At 40.7% G+C, this 22,213-nt stretch overlaps 2 protein-coding genes across 3 annotated transcripts in view; one reads left to right on the top strand and one right to left on the bottom strand.

The window, feature by feature from the left end:
* frmpd1b (FERM and PDZ domain containing 1b) overlaps positions 1-14,569 on the top strand; it is a 28,838-nt gene extending 14,269 nt beyond the window's left edge. Inside the window, 17 exon segments of the mRNA XM_032554268.1 lie at positions 842-1,014; positions 2,157-2,259; positions 3,213-3,258; positions 3,509-3,613; positions 3,794-3,889; positions 4,592-4,717; positions 4,832-4,951; positions 5,667-5,800; positions 6,455-6,581; positions 6,820-6,912; positions 7,547-7,639; positions 7,641-7,730; positions 8,054-8,255; positions 8,897-9,868; positions 10,061-11,616; positions 11,618-12,301; positions 12,304-14,569. Coding sequence (XP_032410159.1) covers positions 842-1,014; positions 2,157-2,259; positions 3,213-3,258; positions 3,509-3,613; positions 3,794-3,889; positions 4,592-4,717; positions 4,832-4,951; positions 5,667-5,800; positions 6,455-6,581; positions 6,820-6,912; positions 7,547-7,639; positions 7,641-7,730; positions 8,054-8,255; positions 8,897-9,868; positions 10,061-11,616; positions 11,618-12,301; positions 12,304-12,591 — 5,008 coding nt within the window. The 3' untranslated portion in view covers positions 12,592-14,569.
* Positions 14,570-16,826: 2,257 nt separating this feature from the next.
* On the bottom strand, positions 16,827-22,002 carry slc25a51b (solute carrier family 25 member 51b). 2 transcript variants are annotated; one of them, XM_032554269.1, is made up of 2 exons: positions 21,857-22,002; positions 16,827-19,613 (listed from the first exon to the last, which is right to left on the bottom strand). In XM_032554269.1, exon 2 carries the CDS (start codon positions 19,557-19,559, stop codon positions 18,624-18,626), a length of 936 nt encoding a protein of 311 aa, XP_032410160.1. In that variant the 5' UTR covers positions 19,560-19,613; positions 21,857-22,002; the 3' UTR covers positions 16,827-18,623. The 2 variants fall into 2 exon arrangements, with proteins under 2 accessions (XP_032410160.1, XP_032410161.1); XM_032554270.1 differs by lacking the exon at positions 21,857-22,002 and adding an exon at positions 21,715-21,850.
* Positions 22,003-22,213: the final 211 nt, after the last annotated feature.

Raw genomic sequence — 22,213 nt, 5'->3', positions numbered from 1 at the left:
TTCACCCATCCCAAGGCTCAGGCTGCTTTCTGCTATTTGCTTTAGAAGGAATCCTGATTTGCAATGAATAAAAAAGTTCTTGATGTTTATCCTGCAGTAATTCAACAAGGCCTAAATAATTTCTTACAAAAATGTATTTACGTTTTTAATCTATGAGGGGTTGATTCATGTGTATATTAGTACCACATACACTTACTCTGAATAAGTGTTTGCAGTAAGTATTTTCATTTTTAAAAACAAAATGAGTTAAACTTTCCAGCTTTAAACATCCACACACACTAATAATACATATGATGTGGGAGAAAACGAGTGAATACTTATATGGGGCAGTGAATTGTTTGCCCATTTTTCTTTGCATTGTGGTTCAAGCCACGTCAGATTGGAAAGAGAGCGTCAGTGAACAGGATCTTTCTTCTTCCAAGTTTTGCCACAGACATTCACTTGAATTTAAGTCTGGACTTTGACTAGGACCCTTCCAACACATGAATGTGCTTTAATCTAAGCCATTCCATTGTAGTGTTAGCCACATGCAGCTTGTTGTCCCCATGGCATGATGCTGCCACCATCATGCCTCTCCTGTTTTCAGGATTATGACCAATGTTAGTTTCCTGGAACACATGACATTTGTAGTAATGTTATCTATCCATCTGTTTCTGTCCTTTTATTCCTTTCTTTTTCTGTGTACATTTCTAAAGGAGAAAAAACAAAACATAATGTCATGTTCTGGATACTTTGCAATTGGACAAATGGACAGATATTACAAGATTAATGTGGGCTAAAATTTAGATGAAGTATTGCCACCTTCAGTCAGATGACCTGTCCTCCTTTCTGACCTCCTCAGAGAGCGTCTCCTCGGCGATGGGCGGTCGCAGCGCTCCAACAGTCTGTCCAGTCAGAGCTTCCAGGCTAAACTGACGCTGCAGATCACCAGAGACCCCGTCCTGGACCGGAGCACCGGACATGGCTTCACTCTCACCACGGACAACCCCCTGCTGGTCAGGGATGTTGCCCCAGGTACACACTGAGTGATTACGCGTGTGTGTGTCACATGTTTGTCTATGTGGATGAGTGTAATCTATTTTCTAATTCTCCTCTCCAAATAGCCACCTGCTTTATGAAACTGTGTTCTGCCTGCAGCAAGTCACATTTTTGCACATTTTTGTGTGTTTCTGCACTCAAATGCACACATACATACACGCGATGAGTCTCTCTTGGACTTCACCCATCGTGTTCGGCATTGTGCCAGAGCAGGCCACTGAAACAGCAGAGCCACCTGCTCATTCTTCCCAAATTCAATCACTTTTCATTAAACCTCTCTGATTGGAGGTATCAGGAGCAGGTAAGACACGAAGATGCTGATCCATCGCTTTGACGTCGATCTTGTAAAATAAGCTGATAAAAAGCCTAGAGGAGACTCCCATCCTTGCCCTCATCTCTGTAATTGCTGTCTGCTGCCAAAGAAAGATGGTGAGAAGGTGAAAGGGAGGTGATAACTGGGGACATCCAACAGAGAGCGGGATTTGTCAGCAGTGAACAGATTAAGTGCAAACACGACACAGACATGAAAAAAAGTGTGCGAAAATGTAAAGGAAGGCAGAGGAGAGAGATGCATATCGCCTTTGAGATGGGAGGAGTCAGAAAAACAGTGAAGGCCAGAGGAAATTATGAGGAAGAATGACTTAAAAAGTAAAGAGGAAGAAAGCAGAGAAATGAGGATATAGACTGCGATGTCAAGAGAGGAGGGTGGAGCTGCAGTGTGTGTTTGTGTGAAAGCTCGCAGCTTTCCCTCAGTGGCTAAAAAACGAGTTTTAGGCAGAGCTGCTTGAAGCTATGTGCCTGTGTGTCGACAATCCCATATGTTCTGTAGGCTTGCAAGTGACTGTGCGTTTGCTACAGAGTGAGATGAAACTGCTGTGCCTCTCTCTTGCCTGAAGACAAATGAGTATAAATAACCAGAGGAGGCAGAGCAGAGGCGAACTGGAAGAAACCCAGAATAACTGTAACCCCTCATGTCCTGGAGAGCTCAGCCCAACACTGTTGAGTCAGCCCTGTTCAGTGAGCATGTGTGCCACTCTGTGACGTGTGCTTCTTGTGCATGTTGCTGGATGTGCAGCCAGGGTTTATGATCAGCATGTGTATGTGTGTGTGTACCACAGGGAGCCCTGCAGATGGAATCCTATTCCCAGGAGATCAGGTGCTGCAGATAAATGATAAAGTGATGGAGGATTTGAGTCCAGAGCAGGTGGAGATCATCTTGAGGTGAGACTATCTATCTAAGGTTTATGACAGAGCAGAACGATGACTAAATCCACCATCTGAGCTGTTTTATGGTTGCGCTTTTTAAGAGTGTGTGCACCATTCATGTTTACATTTGTGTGGAAGACCTCTTGCACTTTGGACAATTGTTCATACCCCTTGTACTTTTCTACATATCACCACGTTGCAATATTTAATTTCAAGAAAAGTCAAAGAAAACACGTTTCTCTTTTTATAGATGAAAATCTAAAACCTGTATTCAATATTTTATTCTGTAATACCAATAAATGAAATCCAGCATAAACAGTGGCCTTAAGAAGTTCTTTAAAGAGTCAATTCAGTCCACCTGTTTGTCATTTAACCTTTATATAAATCCAGGTGTTCTGTGAAGGCCTCAGAGGTTTGTTGGAGAACATTAGAGTGCAAACAGCATCATGAAGGAGCACACCAGATAGGTCAGAGATAACTCTGTGGAAGACATGGATGAAGCAAGCTGCCGGGCAGTTCTGGAAGAAAACCTGTTCAAATATACAAAGGTTTTTAAAAAGGGGAAAGAGGTCCGACTTCACACAGGACCCTTCAAGTGTATGTCTAAGGTTGGATCAAAGCATATTCATGTGTTTGAATATTCCAGTCAAAGTGCAGGCCTAAATCTGATTGAGAATCTTTGTTGAGCCTTCAAAACTTAGTTCATTCTGACTGCATTTGAACTCTTTATAAGAGCATAAGCATAAATTTCAATCCCAAGATGTGCAAGGTGTTGACAGGTGGTTTTAGACACCACCCTTCTAGAACCAGAAGGTACACTTTCAGATGATTAATTGTAAACAAAAAAAAAACCTGCTTATTAAAAACCTGTGGTTGTACTTCAACAAAAATATTGAAATATTAAATCTGTACAAAGGTACAGAAAGATGTGTGTGCATCCGTGTTATTTGTTGGTTTTGTCCACACAGGGAATTGGAGGATTGCATTAATGTGACTATTCTGCGGCACATGACAGTGAGTACAAAGAAAAATCTCAACACGTTAGCAAGGTCACATAAAGTCATAAGACCACATTTGACATTTGAAACAGTTTTTTTTTCCCTAACATGTGATAGTAAGTTTGCATATTCCCTCATTCTTTAAACTGAACTGCAATGCGAAAATTTTGATTTCTTTAAAACAATTTGCGTTCTCAGACTGCATTTTCTTATTTCACTGCTGGCTATAAGATAAGCTTGTTTCATTGACAGCTCTTGTTTTGCAGAATCCGAAGTCGTCCATAATGTCAGCAGAGAAGAGAGCTCGTCTGAGGAGTAATCCAGTCAAAGTGCGCTTTGCAGAGGAGGTGGTGGTCAATGGGCACACTCAGGTAAAACATTTTCTCTGACAAAAAAAAAAAGAAGAAACTCTACCAAAAAGGAATTAATGAATACATTTTTTTCTGGATAGTTTATTCTCACATTTGAAATGCATTTAGTTTACAACTGCGTACATTTTACTATTTGTTTAATTACATGTCTAACTGCTTCCTCTTTCTTTTTTCCAATAGGGAAACTCTCTTCTCTTCCTTCCTAATGTCCTGAAAGTCTATCTCGAGAATGGCCAGACCAAGGCCTTTAAGTTTGACAATACAACCTCTGTGAAGGTAGGGGTTTTTGTTTTCACCTTCATTATGTCCCTCCGAGCTCAATGAGGCATTTTCATAAAAGATTTAGACATCAGCTAATGATAAAAATTTTATCCATGTTGTTGCCCAAGAGATCAAGATGAATCTCAATCTTAATACGAGTCAAACATTTTGAACATTGATGTATGTCATGTTGTACAAAGATTCAAAGTCTTGGGAATCAATTCTGTGATTATTTAGCCATATGCTTGGATCATTATTCTGTTCAAAGTCCAATGATTGGCACAGCTTTGGTTTTCTGAAAAAGCACGACTTTCTTTTTTTTAATCTTTTGAGAAAATCCGGTGAAGGGTTTCGCATGCAAACCAGCATGAGTGGGTCTCTGCTGTGAGCAAGTTTATAAGGGAATGTGGGTGTGTTTTGTAATTTGTAGCATGTTCACTGGCTGCAGTTGCCACAAACTCTCTTGATTATGGCATGATAATTACTAAATGTGTCCGGAAGAGGTTGCATGTTAGGATAATTGTTTCCAAAACTCACCACCAGCGGGATTAAGTTTATTTTCACTTTACAACGTCTCTCCTGCTTGGATTTCACTTTTTTTTATTCCCAGTCAGGGGAAAACTGAGGAGAGGGGTGAGATCGTCCATCTGGCATCAGCAGACTAGGAAAAGCAAGTTTGTTTTAGTTGGTTGAAATTTTGGTTTTCCATCCTTCCAGGACATTGTTCTGACTCTGAAGGAAAAACTGTCCATCCGGGTGATTGAGTACTTTGGTCTGGTACTAGAGCAACAGTATAGCATCACAAAACTGTTACTACTGCATGAAGATGAGCTCATACAAAAGGTAAGGGATCTGCAGACAAACCTATATGCATCCTGGGTGAGCAGGGAAGAATGCTCACACTAGCTAAGTGTCGGTATAATGCATTTAGGATCTGCTATGTTTTGTCTCCACCAGGTGGTGCAGAAAAAAGACTCACATGATTATAGATGTCTGTTCAGGGTTTGCTTCATTCCCAGAGACCCCACAGACATGCTGCAGGAGGACTCCTTAGCCTTTGAGTATCTCTTTTTGCAGGTCAGAGAAACCTGTCAACAGCACTACTTATATTTTTTATTCACTTTAGTGACTAACTTGGAGAAACCTTCATATATCATAAAGTTAAAGAAAAGATTGTATGTACTTTGTTTAGTTCACAGTCGTCAATCAATGTGCTTTCTTTCAAAAATCCCCCAAAACTAAGAAATATAATCATCAAAGTTGAAGGATTTGTTCGAACTGTGAAGCTGGACTGTGAATCTCTCTGATTATTTCAAGACAGTCCCAGTCTCTTATGATTCTCTTCTGTCGTGTAACAATTGCTTTACTCTATTCTTGCTCCTCTTTGAATCTGTATTAATCTTCATATTTGCTGTTCTAAGCAGTTGCCACTTTGATGATGCGTAGCTCTGAGGCTTCTTTGTAAAACCAACATATGCAAAGCCATACACAGTCTGTGCATATTTTCATTGCACAATAAAAGCCACAGGAGTGCCACTTATCTCATGCTGATTTAATGTTTTAAAAACAGACTTTGCATCTTGCTGTGCTTGTTTTCCCTGACAGTTTGGAGTTCCCACTGTTGGTTTTACTTTAAAAGACTTCTAGATTTGCCTATTTTTTTTTTCAACCTCTGCCGTAAAGTAGACTGTCGGTGGTACATTAGAGCAGAAACAGCAGTGCGCCATGCTTTCACATGGATGTGTGTATGCAGTGTCTGTACGCATTTCACTGTGGTTGTTGATGATTTCAGAGTGTTGGAGATGTGCTACAGGAGCGTTTTGCTGTGGAGATGAAGTGTAACACGGCGCTCCGGCTGGCTGCCTTGCACATGCATGAAAGACTTGATAGTTGTGGACAGACCCGGACATCTATCAAGAGCATTACGTGAGTCTTATGTGTGTGTCTGGGTCAGTTTAAGGTTACAACACGAAGGTCACTACTGGCTGTCCTTTTGAAGCGTGTATGATTTTGATGATCTAGAAAGTGAAGTGCTTTCAGGATTATGATTAGTCTAGACTGAAGATACTAATTTATTGATACGTCATTTATTAATGTGATGGAACATATTGGGCATGTGTAATGAGGACAATAGCCTAAATACACACCAGCTCTAGGGATCTACATTTACTGACATGCATGGAAAGGTTTAGCAGCACAAACTGGTATGCATACTGGAATTCATGCAAACCTTCTTACTTTTAAGGCTGTGCTTGTCAAACAAAATACAGTTAAATTGCTAACTTCTGATAATTGCCAAGGGTAATGTTAGCTTCAGAAAGCAGACTGCTGACAACAAAGGGTTTTGTTTTCCCATGTAAGAAAATAGTTGCAGTTTTTATTAAATAAATCAATATTTTAGTATGTTGATGTTGTTTTCAATTATAAAAGTGACTCATAGTTGCCTTTACAATGACATCTTCTTTGTCTTAAGTCCTTTTATAGATATAATTTATTCTTAGTAATAAGACAGATATTGCTGTCAACCAGAGCACTTTCTTCTAAGTTTGATTTTCATGTCTGTGTATGTGTTGTTGGCAGGAAGGAGTTTGGCCTGGACAGTTTTATCTCACCCACGCTGCTGAGCAACATGAGGGAGAAGGACCTGAGGAAGGCAATTAGCTACCACCTCAAAAAAATCCAGTCCCTTCTTGAGCCACGACAGAAGGTAAACAAGGAATGACAGATGAGTGACAGAAAAAGACAGAAAGCCGTTAAAGATAGTGCCTGTATTGTGAAGGTTTTGGGAGAATTTTAGCTGTTAATGTCCTATAAGGTTAAAGTCGTTAGAATCTGATAAATAGTGGGCAGCGGAGCAATTAAGGAAGAGCTTTATCTGCTTAGACAGTCAGAGAATTTCTGATTTTACTATATTTTCTCTCTTTTTTTGTTAACTTGTGTTCCAGGTAATAACGGCTACGCAGGCTAGATTGGCCTACCTTACTCAGCTTGGAGAACTCATTTCTTATGGTGGACGGTCTTACACAGCAACAATGATGGTAAGAACCTTTTTTAAGTTGTGTGAGTCCAATTGCTAAAATACAAGCACTAGACACTTTACTAGGTACATCATGGTAGTACTGCATTAGGCCCTTATTTAGCCTCTGACATTTCGCTTAACAATAGTAATTATTTTTGGCATAAGGTAAGGGAAACAAATCTCAGAGATTTTGGTCTATGTTGCCATCGTGACATCATGCAGTTGCAACAGATTTGTTAGTACACATCGAGGCTAAGAATATCCCATTTTCACCAAAATGTGCTCTGGATGACTTACATCTAGGTGACTATGGAGATTTGACACATGGTACACTGTGCAACAGGAAGTATTCATCAGAAGCTGGGTACTCTGTGGCCAGTAAAGGGCATAGACATGACCAGCAACAACACTTATGTAGGCTGTAGTTTCTGATATACTCAAACCAGTCTGTCTCTTAAATCCAGTTTCTTACCAATTGTGATATTTGGTTTAAGCTTCAACAAGTTGTCCTTGTGCCATTTAGATGTCTAATTGAAGTGATTTGCTATCATGTGCAAATAAACAGGTGTACTTTTAAACACCTGGCTTGTTGATATGCCTTGTAACTGTGATATCCTTTTATTGTAATTTTGTGTGCTTTCACCTGTGTTCAGCTTCAGGACAGGGAAGTGATGGTCAGCTTGCTAGTAGGTGCCAAGTATGGATTGAGTCAAGTCATTAACCACAAGATCAACATGATATCCACAGTTGGTTGAGTTCAGCAGCATCAGCAAAGTGGAGCTGCTATCCGAGTCGGACAAAGTCAGCCTGCTACGGATTTCACTGCATGATATGAAGGTAGGAAAGTCACGAGCAAACCTATTCATCCAGATACTGTATAATTCATAAACATGTTGGCACTGACATTGATAAAAACATGCATATGCACTTACCATTCTATTTTTGTGCCAAATTTCATGCTAGAATAAATATAGGTCAAGTATGCTTCCTCGAGTTCAGCAATACGTAACCTTTGGGAGCTAATGTACATAATAATTCTCTAACACAAAGGTGACAGTGTCTCCTTCTTTCTCCCACTTCTCCACCTTTCTTTTCTTACCCTTTGGACTTTAATTGCCTCTGCTTTACCTAATGTTCTCCAATGCCCTCCCCTCTCTCAGCCATTTGCCTTACTGATGGATTCTATGGCTGCCAAAGACTTAGGGTGTCTGCTGGGAGGCTACTGCAAACTCCTGGTGGATCCAAGTGTTAATGTCTTCCGTCTGGGGCGCCCGAAAGTCAGGGTGCACCGGATTCCTGCTGAAGAAGGTGTGTGTGGGAAGTTCGCCGTAATAGAGGGAGTGTGCTATGAATCCCTAACAAGTGAGCAAAAAAACCCCGTTTCACTTTAAACTATCACTTTATGGCTTTGGCCTTTTTGACATTTTCCACATCAGATGTAAATATACTGTAGCCTCCTGAGACCCACAGAGTTGTTTACAGAGTTATATTTCTCCTCTGTAGAGGCCACTATCCTGAGAAGAACAACTTATTAAATGTGTCTAAACTCTAAAATTATATAAGAGGCGTGCAAACACATGTTAAAAGGGCTGGTGTTTGTTATGTAAAAAATATAATCAGACAAACCTTTTTGTAAATAATGTGACATTTATTCCCCTGCAAATCAACTAAAAACAAACAAATCTGTTTGAAGGAAAACAAAGATGTCATAGTGAATTTTGTCCAGAGTCCAAAGCGATCGGTAATCTCACAGCATTATATTTTTAGAACAAGTGAGGCCTCATGATCATCAAGAAACAAATAAAATATACTTTAGTTATAAATTTCTCACATTTAAAAATAAATGAGCGTTTCTTCCGGGTTTCAGAAGGGTATATCATTAGGCAATACATGTATGGATAAAGATAACTGCTGTGATATCCTGTTATAATTGAACATAATTTTCTTCAACAATGTGCATCCATAAAACTTTACATTATGCTTGTCTTTGGTTCGTGCATTAGGTTATGTGTCCCGCTGCTGCAGTGAGTCAGATGACTCCACAGATGATGATGATCCAATGGATTCTCAGAGTTACAAAGGCTCAGACCCCGCAAGTACGGACTGGGAAGAGAGGAGAAGAGGGGAGGAAAAAAAGAGAAAAGAGGAAGAAAGAAAAGAAAGAGAAGAACACAAAGGCAAACAGGAAGTAAAAATAATAGTTACAACAGAAGGCAAGGAAAACGAGAGTGAAGAGGAAGTAGGTGCAACAGGAAGTGGTCTACGTAAATTTAAAGTTGTGGATGAAGAAATGAACCTGGAGACCAGTTGGTATCACACTGATCCAAGAGTTACCAGCAGCTTCTCCAGCTTGTCCAGCAGTTCCTTGAGCACTGCATTGGATGAAAGCAATGCTGCAGCCAAAGCCCCTTCTCACCTGGATGCTCTTCGTGGATCAAGCCCGGGTGAAGATCCTTCAAACCTGGATGTGCACCACCCTTACCTCCTTGAGCCAAAGCGTCAAGGGCCCCTGCGACCCACAAACCTAAACTACCGTGGCAATGATAATTCTTTCCTCTGCTTTGCAGAGCTCTCCAAGGATGATTTCTTACCTAGTCCAGCAGGAGCTACAAGTGATGATGATGACGATGATGATGACGAGGAGGAGGAGGACCTGGGTATCCACAAACTGAGACGCATAACTAAGATCCCTAGTTCAAGAGATCTGAGAATGATTGACAGCACACCTTTTGAACGATTGCCCATTAAAAGAAAGAAAAAGACTCCTCCCAAAGTCCCAGTAAGAACAAGTTCAATTCCTGGAAGTAAATCAGCACAAGTTGAGCACCGCCTGTCTAAAGATGAGGACAGTCTCTTTCTTACTCCTTCGCCAAATCCAAAACCAGCTCTTTTGTTAAAGGACAATGTCTCAGAATCAGAAGATGAGTTTTTTGATGCACAGGATAGGTTTACCCCGCCAGTTCCAGATTTTTCAGGTTTGTTCTAGAAATTTTTTTCACAATAAGACAACTTTTATTTAATTCTTTGCAAAGGTCTATTGATGCAGGCACAGTCGTTTTAAGTGACTGTAATATTTGAAAACACCTAAGAATTATTTCTTTCAAAGACATCTTTTAGCTACATAATAACAGTCTGTGTATCTTGTTTGCTCTTTTCCTCTTTTACAGATGCTGAACTGGCTGATCGGCGAAATGCCAATCGTTTGAGTGGAACCTGGAATAGTCTTCCATCTGTCCAAGGAAAAGAACCATCATCCCCTCTTGCCAGTAAACCTCGATCACCTAAAATGAAGAAGGACTCTGAGTTGCTAAAAGATTCCACAAACCAACTTGTTCACTCACAACCTAATGCTTCAAAGTCATGCCAGAAACCTGAAACAAAAGTCAAACCACCACTGGCACCTAAACCCCAGTTGCTTCCCAAACCTCAGATGATGCCTCCCAAGTCACCCCAACATGGAAGATCATATGCCCAGTGCAATGGAGATGCCTCTGGACATTTGTCTTCTGAACTTTTGGAAATGGAGCCAGACACAATGGAGTTCAAGTCTGTCACATTAGGTGGATTGCCTCTTCCTTCATCAATGATTACAGCAGTGAGATGTAAAAAACAGGCAGTAACCAACACAACACTACAATCAGGGGAAAAGACTAACAAACAGGAAAACAACTTGCAACTAAACAAAAATCTGCTGTGTGAGAATGGCTCACATGTTCTTACTAGTGACAAAACATTAATTTCGGATAAAAAGGAAACATCAAGAACTGATGAGAAAGTCAATGGATCTAACATTCTAACAAAAAGTCCACCAAGCTTACACTCAATCCCTCGCTCCAATTCTGGCACAAAGCTAGCTGTTCCTCCACCGGTTCCCCCTAAACCTACTTCTTCCATCAGCTTTCATCCATTATCTTTACCTGCTAGCTCTCCTGTGTCTCCCACTGATCCAAATAAAGGGATGTTTAAGGATACTATCAGTACACCCAATGGGATCCACCCATGGAACAATCGCAATGGCAGCATCCAGTCAGGACCTAGGAGGGTTTCTCTGAGCCATGAGAGCCTTTCACCAAAAAATACAGATGCACCGCTCACTATTACCACCTCACCCACCTCAGTCGATTGTAAAGGTGTTGGAGGCCTTGACAGCAGAGAACCTGGTCGATCTGGTTCAGGATCTGATCTGAGAACTAGCTCCTCCAGCCTTGGAGGTAGACTACCAGCTTCTGCTCTGAGAGGAAAGATCCAGTCTTTACCATGGTACATGACTCGTTCCCAGGAGATTTTAGGAAATCTGGACTATCCCTCCACAAGTACTATCAATGGAGACACATCTGGCTTTGGTTCTGGTTTGTCTGTAGCAAGTGGTCTATCAGACTTAAACAAAACCCCTGTGAAGGACGAAGAGTCAATAGCCTCAAAATCAGGAAGTAAAGGAAACATCTTAGATGACGGAGCAGAAGTTGTCATCGCAACCATTAAAGAAGCTCCAGAAGTAAGTTCACATATGAAAAAGGCCAGTGGAACAAATGGCTCACATCCTAATCTGAGTTTTAGAGATAACAGTCCACACAGTGGCAGTGTTTCTTCAGAGCAGCCACAGTCACGGCCTCATTCAGCTGTTGGCCTGGGAGGTGTGACAAGCATGCAGATTGGAGGGGACTCACCGACCTCCTCTGGAGCAGACAGTACTCCTCCACAGCAGCATCGGGAGTCTTGCGGCTTGTCGCACTGTCTATGCCAACTGTTTCAGTGGAGACACTGAAGATGGGGTTAGCTTTGATGAGGAACTCACAGTTTATGAGTTCTCTCGCCGCATACGCCCCAAACCTGCTCAGGCATCTTCTCCAACAACTCCCTCTCCAAAACCCAACATTCTGTCACTTCTGAGGGACAACCCTCGGCCACTGTCTACTTTCTCTACTGCATCCTCTGAACTGAGTCCTCTGGTTTCATGTCCAGTTTCACCTACAGTTTCACTCAGTGGTCGTCTTCGTTCCCTTACCAACAAGAACTATGGAGGACTAAGGGGTGGCTTTGCCTCTCTGCGGGAAGACATAGATCAACTTCTTCTTGTATTAGAGAGGGGAGCGCTTGACCAGCCTCAACAATTCTCAAAACTGGAGAGCACAGACTTAAATCACAATGGAACAGAAGACAATACTGCTGTAGGACAGAGCTGCACTGGAATAAGTCCTACCATCATGACAGAGCCTGAAAGGAGTCTTCTCCAGGCAGAGGCTCGTCGACTAGCATCTGGATGTCAGCGGGCCACACGAGTTGGCTGGGCTCCAGATGAGGCTCTTCGTTCTTTAACCACTAGCTTCAGCGCACTAGTTCAGCTGTCAGCCGCCTGCCTGAAAACAAACCCCTGTCCTGGTTGTGATGTCTGCCGTAAAGCAAGACTCAGTCAACAAAGGATGAGGACGACGATGGGCAGCAGCCTATGGACAAGTTGAAGGAGATAGTTGGTCTGTACCGAGAGTTTGTTGGGGCTGTTGAAACAGCTGGGACTGGTGGTGTGAATGGTAGTAGGAGTGTGGGGTCTGGACAGAGTCAGGGAGAGGAAGATGGAGTGAGGTTGCTTGCCAAACGCTGCACTTTGCTCATATCATCAGTGTTTGCACTCACACAACTCTTCCGGACATCCACACTGGAAACCACAGACACACCTGGCCGTGTACCTCTCAATTTTTGACCCAAACCTTCAGACTCCAAAACAATGGACTCCTGAGGTGAGACAAGAGAAACCTCTACATAGCAAATTGGTTTGCAACTCCAGTATTTTTGTACAAGTGCCATGCACACCACAACAAATTACATACACACACTGACATCTCACATAATGCTAGAGAGAAGTCTGCCTCTCTTTGTAACACATGGACTATGCATTTGTACATATGAATTTTATAATTACTTTATTCTTATTTTATGATACAATATGTGTATGTATGTAATGATTATCCATGTACGTATTTATGTATTTATTTTTACAATGTTTGCACCATTATCTGCCATGTACAGATCTCTGGTGAGTGAAACTTTAAAAAAAAAAAAAAAGGATGTCACTGGATTTCTTTCTTCTTTTTTTTTTATTATTATTTTCCCTCGTCTTTGAGACAGTATTATGTTATCTTTTGCTGCTTTTGAACAAAATCTTCACTCTTCAAGGTGTAATCTGTAAATTGTCATTTTAATAAGTTTATTATTGCAATGCGGTTACTGACAAGACTTAGAAAATATACTTTACTACAGTTTTGAACTACAATAAATAGCTGTTTTGTTTTTATATGTGTAAGGTTTACACCTTTTTAAGGGTTTGGTTTTAAACCTCACAATCACAAATAGATGTGGTACAAAACTCTATTACACAGCAGGGAGAGCACTTTTGACTGTTACAGATTGCACCTTTTGTGAGACATAACCTTGTATGAAGTGTTTTTTCCTGTCTTTCCCCCACATCCAGAATTATGCTGTGTAGTTTCTTTGTAATATTCCCATTATCCAAATATATGCAGTATTAGAACATTCTTGTTTTCATCCAAACGCCTCCGTCTATGTATGTTGTCTGGGTATGTTGGGATGGGGGCTTAGGCAGTGAAAAAGTGGACCTTATTTATGTAGTTGGCACAAGGGTGACTGTTAAACTCTGTCCAGATGTAGCAAAGATCCAAAGTCTTAAAAACACTGAGCCACAAATATTCCTTGCTTTGGGTTGCTCTTCTTTGTAAACCACTTTATCAATAAAACACTGACAGATGAACTGGTTAAGGTCAGAATTGTAGATATACAGTACATTTGTGTCCTACATTAGTTTACGCCTATGCAAACATAAACCCCTCGGCCCCTGCACGATGTGTGCCATTTTTATTTCTTTCCATTCTAACATTAAAACCAACACCAGATGCGTTATACTTGTGTAAACATGTTGGGTGTTTTACTTTGCTTGGAATGTTGGCTTTTGGTCTTGCTTGGGAGAAACTTTCTGCATCATGATTTGCAACAACTTGCAAGATTTGCATGACATTTGCAATTGTCAATGTAAAGACTGTTTGTACTGATCTCTGTGAATCGCCGCTAAAAGGATTACATTGCCTGATCAGTTCGCTGATGTGAAGCGTTCGCTAATCAGCTCGCCATTTCACAGGACGTAGCCAGCTCGCTTGATGAGCCATCCACCGTGAAGGATTTACTTGAGCTACTTTTGACAACAGTCAGGCACTTAAGACTAATCAGTCAGTAGCCGCTCCTGTAAATATGGTAAAGGGATTTGACAAAATGAAGGCTGCTTAAGCATTCAGTCCTGCTGGTGAAGGAAGTATTTCTATTTTACAAAGTGACAAAGGAAAACGTTAAGGGTATGAAGGCAAATCTCCTAATTGAGACTTCCAGCTGCCATTTTTTCTGGTACCTTTATCAATCACTGCACAAACAAGCCATTCTATTATGCCCCAACTGTGTTTTGTCTTCTTTTTTTTGTTGTTGTTGTTGTTGTTCATCAGACCGGCTCAAAGAGCAAGAAGAGTCTGCTACACTCTTCTGTTTGTACTGCACAGAGTTTCATATGAAACACTTATGTGTTTCTACACAAGCTGTCCAATTGCCATATTTACATCCAACAAAGTCAATGTAACAAGAATTGTACTGTTTGGGAATAAAATACACACTGACCTTAATGTTGTTTGTTTACTCAGTTTGTCTTTGTTGATGTGTGTATCAGCAAATTCATGTGCCCGGGATCTATCGTTATACGTCTTATTTATGATATTTTAAACTTTAAATTGACAAGCAAACTGCGGTCATTTGAAGTGAAAATAAAAAAGAGGAATGCATGCGAGTGTGAACCTGAACTTCACTATCTGCATTGACATGTCTGAACCTCTAATGCAGTTAATGAGGATCACTGTTGGATTTCTTTCCTGGTGTTAACTCGCTTTCCCGTCTGCTAAGGCAGCGTTTATCTGTGAACTGAAGCGTCTCTCTTTATCCTTGATATCCTTCTCATCTCTCACTCCTCATTCTAAGAAATCAAGGCAAGCATTTTAGCCTCTATTATTAAAAACACTCATGACATTGAAGGCAAAAATGTTATCCCTTCAAATTCAAATGACCCCTTAATGACCATCTCAGTGTGAACAGCAACCAGGAGCTGAAAGGCTTTGTAGCTACAGCAGCTCAACCCTTCTCGAGCCAAAGTCCTCACATCAGATTGTCCTTAATCTGATTTTTATCTGTTGTCTGACTCATTGATGTAGTCACATGAAGAGTCACAATCATTAGCGTAGACTCAATGCCAGAACTTCTTCAGTGATTAAAAAACATAAAATATATTGTCACAGTGACACTATTTTAGTCATTGTGTCGGGAGTGAGTGCCAAGTCTCATCTTTTCTTTAGCACATGGTTGCAGGTTGTGTGAGTGATCAGAAAGCAGGGATTAGAGTGTATCTCAGGCAAAGGGCAGGCCAGACAGGTGATGTATTGTACAGTGAGGCTGAGTGGATACAAAGGATTTGGTATAGATGTCACAAATATACAAAAATCTTTCATTTAGTTTCACAATGCTTGTCTGATAGTGTTCCATAACTAGCCCATTACAGTGCCTTGCAAAAGCATTCATAAACCCTTTGACCTTTTTCACCTTACAACTGAAACCTTTTATGGGTGTTACTAAGATTTTGTTACAAACAAAAAGTGGTGCATAAATGTGAGGTGAAACGACAAATGATGGTTTCACCAAATGTTTTCCTGAAAAAATATTTGTAAAACATTAAGGAAACTGTGTTACTCTCATGTATTTAGCAGACTTTGCACTGATTCCTCTCAATACAATTCTTTAGAAGACTTCACAAGTCATCTAATTAGTTAATATAATTTACAGATGTTCAGGACCCTGTGAGGCTTGTTAGAAAACCTCAGAGGGGCCTGAAGCCTGAGGCTTTCACCAATGTTCCTAAAGGAACATTAGGAACATTTTTCATTAGGAACAAATTCCTTTAGGAAGAAGAAACGCAGCTGGCAGGTCAGAAGTAGATTTGTAGAAAAATAAATCAAGGTTAGCTTATAAAACATCTCAAGCACTGTCTAAATCTACAAATCTACCAAGAAGTGGCAAGTTGCCTAACCTGACAGGGAAGCATTATTCACACAAGCAGCCAAGACACTCCTGCCACCTCTGGTGTTGCACTCTACAAATCTGACACTCATGGGAGAGTTGCAAAAAGAAAGTTTAAAGAATAAAAGCTGTAAAAAAAAAAAAGTCCCATATTTAGAAAACAGCACACCCTGCACACAGCCCCACCACTAACCGTGTTAATGTTGCCACTCTGAGTGGCAACATTGTGTTCTTTGACTGCTGTTTCTTCTGCAACTAAAGGGAGTCATCAGAATTGCTAAACGAATTGAGCAAAATACTAGGCGACCCATTAAGACAAGCTTTTAGAGGCTGCTTCAAAAGAAATGGGATTGGGGATATCGTCAGCAGGGTGACTACTCACAATATACAGCCTAAGCTATAGTTGAATGCTGTGTATAGAATAACTGTGCGTTACAATGGCTCAGGGAAAGTCCAGATTTAAATCCAAATGAAAATTAGTGGCAAGGCATGAGAAGTTCAAGTTCACACTCCATCTGAATGAGCCATTTTGCAAACAGAATAAAAGCCTCTAGATGGGACAAACTGGTAAAAACATAAGGTGAAGCAACAAAGGATTGAGACCCACAAAGCCTGAATACAAGTGCATGTTTTAGATTCTTCAAAAAATATTCCAAATCATGTACTTTTCTTTCTACTTCACCATTATGATGTTCGTCACATTAAATCCCATTAAAATAGGGTTATGGTTTTAACAAGAAAGAGAAGGCACAAATACTTTAGGAAGGCACTGTCATGTTCATTTTTTTCCCAAGAAAATGTAACAATTTTCTCCTTTGACCTGAAACACCAAGGCAACAGATCCGTTTTTATTTATATCAAAGACTTGATTTATCTGCAGTGAATAACTTTACAGTTTGAACGTAACGTACTGACTTTCAGAACAATTACAAGCAAAGTTATTTAAAACTAGCAGGAAGAACTCTTCTGTAAAACTGGAATACAAAAGCTTTTGTTTGAAAGGAGAAAAAAAAAACCCTCATGTAACCTTGAACATTGAGGGGAGGAGTGAAAGGAGAAGCAAAACATTTGAAAAATTAGGCCAAACGGTCCATTTTACGTGGCAGCTTGAGCTTTTTGTGCCAGTGAACATTACCCTCTGCCCCTGTCTTCACTCTCCGCCATTAATCTTCAGCCTCTCAAATGTCCAAGCAACGTGCCTTTCCTCTTTGGGCTGTCGGGCACGCTCAGAACCGTGGTGTGGTGGCTGAAACTACTCAAGCTTGAAATCTGAGCCCATTATGTCAACAGATGTTACAAACAGGGAGGAGAGCAACCGTGAGAGGAGAATATATCAGCAGGACAAAACAAGAGAGGTTTCAGAATCCAATTGGGGAGAATGGACATTCAATAGTACTTATTTCAATATTTAGCATTACAGAAGGGGTCCAAAACTAGTGAAAGGAGCAAAGGTGCACATCAAGATTATTATGGGGTATACTTTCAGGTTGCTCACAAAGTCTAAATATAATTTAATTACTTTCAAATAAAAAAAAAACTGCAAATATGGGTGTGGATTGTTTAAATTCAAAGAACCTTTGCCGGTGGCACTTCAGAAAACAGGTAAAAACAAACCACAGATTAACTACAGACGCACCAATCAGTCTTAACTTGATCTTTAGCGGTTTCATCATTGAGACCTGACCCGTCCATTGAGTTTGATTTTGTTTTCCCAGAAGACAATCACAAGTAGGTTTGAATCCAACAGAAAATGAAGGAATTACAAGATTATTGCCATTAATGCCTTGTAGCATTTGTTATCTTTAATCAGAATTGTACATCATAGAGTAATTTGCTAGTTAAAGACTGAAAAATCTGATCAGAGTTTTGATGCACTTAATGAAAAAAAATTAGCATATTTTGCCCTGGTGATGACTGATCAGTTGATCAAGAGAAATGGCTGATCAGAACCAGCCAATTGCACTAATTGGTGCATCCCTTAGTTGTAACCCTGACATTTTCATATTTTGTGTCTTATTCCAAAAATAAGTGAGAAATTTCATAGGCATTAATAATTTAATATTTTCATCATAAGCTTGTAATAAGCGGCAAGTGAGAAATAAACAGGCAAAAGTCCAAGAATCTCTTGACAAATAGTCTCTGGACATTTCAATGGTCAAAAGCACAAAAGTGTTTAAATGGCAGAAATTTAGCTTGACAGAGAAAGTGCTTTTGGTCGACAGGAACAGAGGGATGTCACTTTCAAAACTCCAGCAGCACACAGCACATACAGAGAAACACATTTTTCTACAAAACAGTGAAGGAAATCAAGTGATGCTGTAAAAATCACTCCTCAGACCAAACAAGGGCTTACCATTTTTACCCTGACACAAATTATGTGAAGGCTAAAGTGTGCATCTTGATTTTATTATGATTACAACATTGAAAAGTAACAATGGCAGGTGGTTATCTTACACTCTTAGCTGGCCCCTCTCTTCTCTCAGTCCTGGAATAACAGAGTCAGACATCAACCACACAGACTTCACGTCGTCAATTCTCTTTCCACACACCTCCCACCTCTTCATGTCGGCGTTCCCTTTGAATACATCTTCTATTTCATCATGTCGATTCCTCCTTTCATAAGAGCTTCAGTAGCAGCTCGTAGGTGGCGTTGATGATCCCCCAGGAGATCAGTGAGCGGTGGTAGTTGAGATGGGCTCCTCTGAAGAGCATGATTACGCTGCCCCCCCTCTCCCTCCACACCGTTAACAGCACCTTCCGGCACGGCTGGAAGGCTCCACCGACTTGAGACTGAGCCCGCGCCTTGACCACGTTTAGCGGGTAAAACATAATTCCGAGAGCTGCTCCCAATACCCCTCCACACACAAAATCATTTACCAAGTGACCTGCCTTGTTATTAGCTTGTGGCAACAGCTCCTTGATGGGCCCCCGCAAGCCAAAGAACAGCACATTGCTGGGACCGTTGCGGAGGAGTACGGGCACGAGGCCGCGGTAACACTCTCGGACACCATACTCGGTCAGAAGTGTCCGGAAGGTGTGCGCCGTGTTGTTGAAGCGCGCATGGTGCCGATGATCCTGCAGGAGAGTCTGAACGCGCTCAAACGGCGTGAGGATGGCTTCTGTGGTTCCCGCCAGCGCCGCGGCAAAGCTTCGTGTGACGAGCTCTGGCACGCCGCTGCCGCAAACGTGCTTTTGTAATACTCTGGAGAAGTCCTCATACAGGCCAAACATGATGGCCACTGTGGTGCTCTTCTGGAGCAGTGGGGGGAGCAGGCCCCGGTACAGATTCCTCAGCCCATCCCTCTGCAGCTGCTGCACCGCCTCGGTAACCAGCACACCGTGCAGCTGCTGGCGGAACAACACTTTCTGAATTGGGAAGGTCACCAAAATGTTGGTAAAGGCTGCCATGGAGCCACAGACATAGTGCTTTCCATGAGAACCCAACTTGGCGCCGAGAATCCCATCAGGCAACAGGGAGGAGCCTCCTTTCGTCAGGCCAGCCCCGGGTTGAGGTGTTCGGGTCGACTCGGAGTCCATGGTGCTGACAGCCATGAGAGGCTCAGTGCACTGCCTGATCCTCTGGCATCACATCAACTCTGTACAGCACTGAAACAATATGATAGAAACAGACATTACAACATGTTTACAACAAGTACATTTATGTGAAACAACTAAAACATTTTAATTAAACCATTGTTTGTTTTTTTACACACAGGATAGCCTCAAACATATGTATTTGACTGGGATTTTATGTCATTAATCACAACAAAGAAGCACACAACCGTGATGTGTTGTTTTTATTTTGTATTTTTATATTTTCTTTTTAAAATAAAAATCTGAAAAGTGTAGTGTAGATAATGCACTCAGCTCCATTTAATGTCGTACCCATGAATAATATTCAGGACAACCAGCAGCCCTCACAAGACACCAAATTTGTAAATAGATGATAGTGTAAGTATAGCTATTCCGTGAAAACATCAGAGGTTTGTTAGAGAACATCAGTGAACAATAATCAAACCTAAGGATCACAGCGGAACAATTGCGAATAAAGCTGTAGGAAGCACAAAGTCTTGCTATAAAACAATTTCCCAAGCTTTGAGCAGCATTAATCATTGAACATGGTGGTGACAGCATCATGCTTTGGCAATTTTTTTCACCAAAAGAGGGAGAGAAAAAAAAGGCATTTTCTGAAATTCATATATTCTGCTCCTTCCACTTCAAGCTGCACATTACTTTGTGTAATAAAACAAACCAACAGGCTGTCTACCATATCCAGTCACACCTGCAATATAAACCAACAAGTTTGTTATATTACAAAAAATGTAAGGAGTATCAACACATTTGCAAGACACCTTTTAAAAAGCTCCTTCTTTACAACATAAACTGGGACAATATAGACCAACTCTGGAAAAAATTCTCTAACCTATTTGAAAAACATTTCAACAGTAGTATCGCTTCATTATATTTGAGGTGATTTATTTCACGAGTTTCTTTTTGAATACCTGGTAATAATAAAATAATTTCATGACAACCATGATCAGACAGAAATTAAACTCTCACAACCAGACTAACGCCTGTACAAACAAGCAGCCTCAACAGCCCACTGATAAGGATTATTGCTCAACGGACTGATAAATTAGGGCCAAAGTCATAGGAAGGGGCAGGACAACTGTAAAAGCATCGGCACAAGTACAGAGCTAAAAGCACTGAACATGTACAGTATTAAATGAATCGTTAACAATTAAAACTATTTTTAAACACACTTTTCCGTCTTCCAGATGCAACAAATCAGCTCCAGTAAATAATAAAAAAAAAACACATTTGAAAATAAATGTCTAGAACAGTGGTGAATTTAGTTACTTGATTAAAGCACTTTTTTATGTAGAAAAGTACAAGAGGCAAAATGACTTTAACTTATCTAAAAACAGATTATGAAGACACCCAAATATCAAGTCAAAATCTTTAGACAGTTTCAGGCAAGAACAGCTTGTGGGTACTAGTAACCATGACACCGTAGTTTTCACGCAGGTGTTTTGCCCTGAAGATTTCTACTTTCCATGAATAAATACAGGCCAATTTTAATTTCAGATCAATAGTCACATGCACACTGTTGATGCTGCAATTCTTGCTATGCTGCTTTTGAAAAGGATCATCTTTTGTACTTTGAATATCCGAAAATGACCTGTAACTTTGTCACAATTGGCAAAATGCTTCTTTATATGCTTGCTGATTAAAGAATAGAACTACAGGCATTGTGCCAACTGTGGTAAAAAAAAAAAAAATTACACAGAAAACCCGTTTAATATACTGAGACAAACCCACGCTCAGATATTGTGTCACACTTGGATCTTTATTCTACACTCTATGCAGAAAGCATTATTCCTCAGGAGTTCACAAACATGTCCAGTCACGCTCGTTTTCCTTTTACGCACGTAGTGAGAAGACTGGCCTATCCAAACAGTTACAATAATTCAAAAACATTCGTAACTTTCGTGTGTCTATATGCCAATAATAATAACGAAAATTATAAGCAGCTATCATGCTTATCCCAATAAGCACACAGAAGGCTAGATACTAGCAACATAAGCTAGTTCAACCCTGCTCTTTCTTGCCTCCTCGCATATATTGATTTTCAGTCAATACATACTCAGAAAATATTGGGACAACGCTCAGAAAACAAGCCACAATCCACAGATAAAATACCTGCCTGCTAAGCATGTTAGGTTTGGCACCGTCCAAATGGTCAGGTGCTGATTGACGGCAGCTTTGAAGACTCCAGTAACAGCTTCCCAGTGCCAAGCAGTAAAGTAGCCTCTTCCCGCCAGTTAAGCTTCTAGATGAGTGCTTACCTGCTATGTGCGCTGATCGGTTGCTGCCCTGTACCTGGACAGGTGGGTCGGTTTTGCAAGGTAAACAGGCCAACGCTCTGTAGGTCGTGTCTGGAGTTACAGCAGAAGTACGTGTCGTGACACCAAGGAAGCTTCTGCGCATGCGCATTGCTACGAAATTGAATCTACCGTTGGGGCTCACACAGATTTAAGATAAAATGTTATACTTTTGAAATTCATTCAATTAAGCTTTTTGACAAAGATAATGAGTAGTATGGCTTTATCAATATATCTACGTGAGTTCGACGCACATATATACATTTTTAGCGCTGTTTGGAGACACTAGCTAACTAGCTGTGCTAACTTGGTTGACCTGCT

Source organism: Xiphophorus hellerii, chromosome 23, assembly GCF_003331165.1.
Source record: "Xiphophorus hellerii strain 12219 chromosome 23, Xiphophorus_hellerii-4.1, whole genome shotgun sequence".
Classification (NCBI taxonomy): domain Eukaryota; kingdom Metazoa; phylum Chordata; class Actinopteri; order Cyprinodontiformes; family Poeciliidae; genus Xiphophorus; species Xiphophorus hellerii.
The sequence above is the reverse complement of the archived record's forward strand: the minus strand, read 5'-3'. Positions and strand labels throughout refer to the sequence as shown.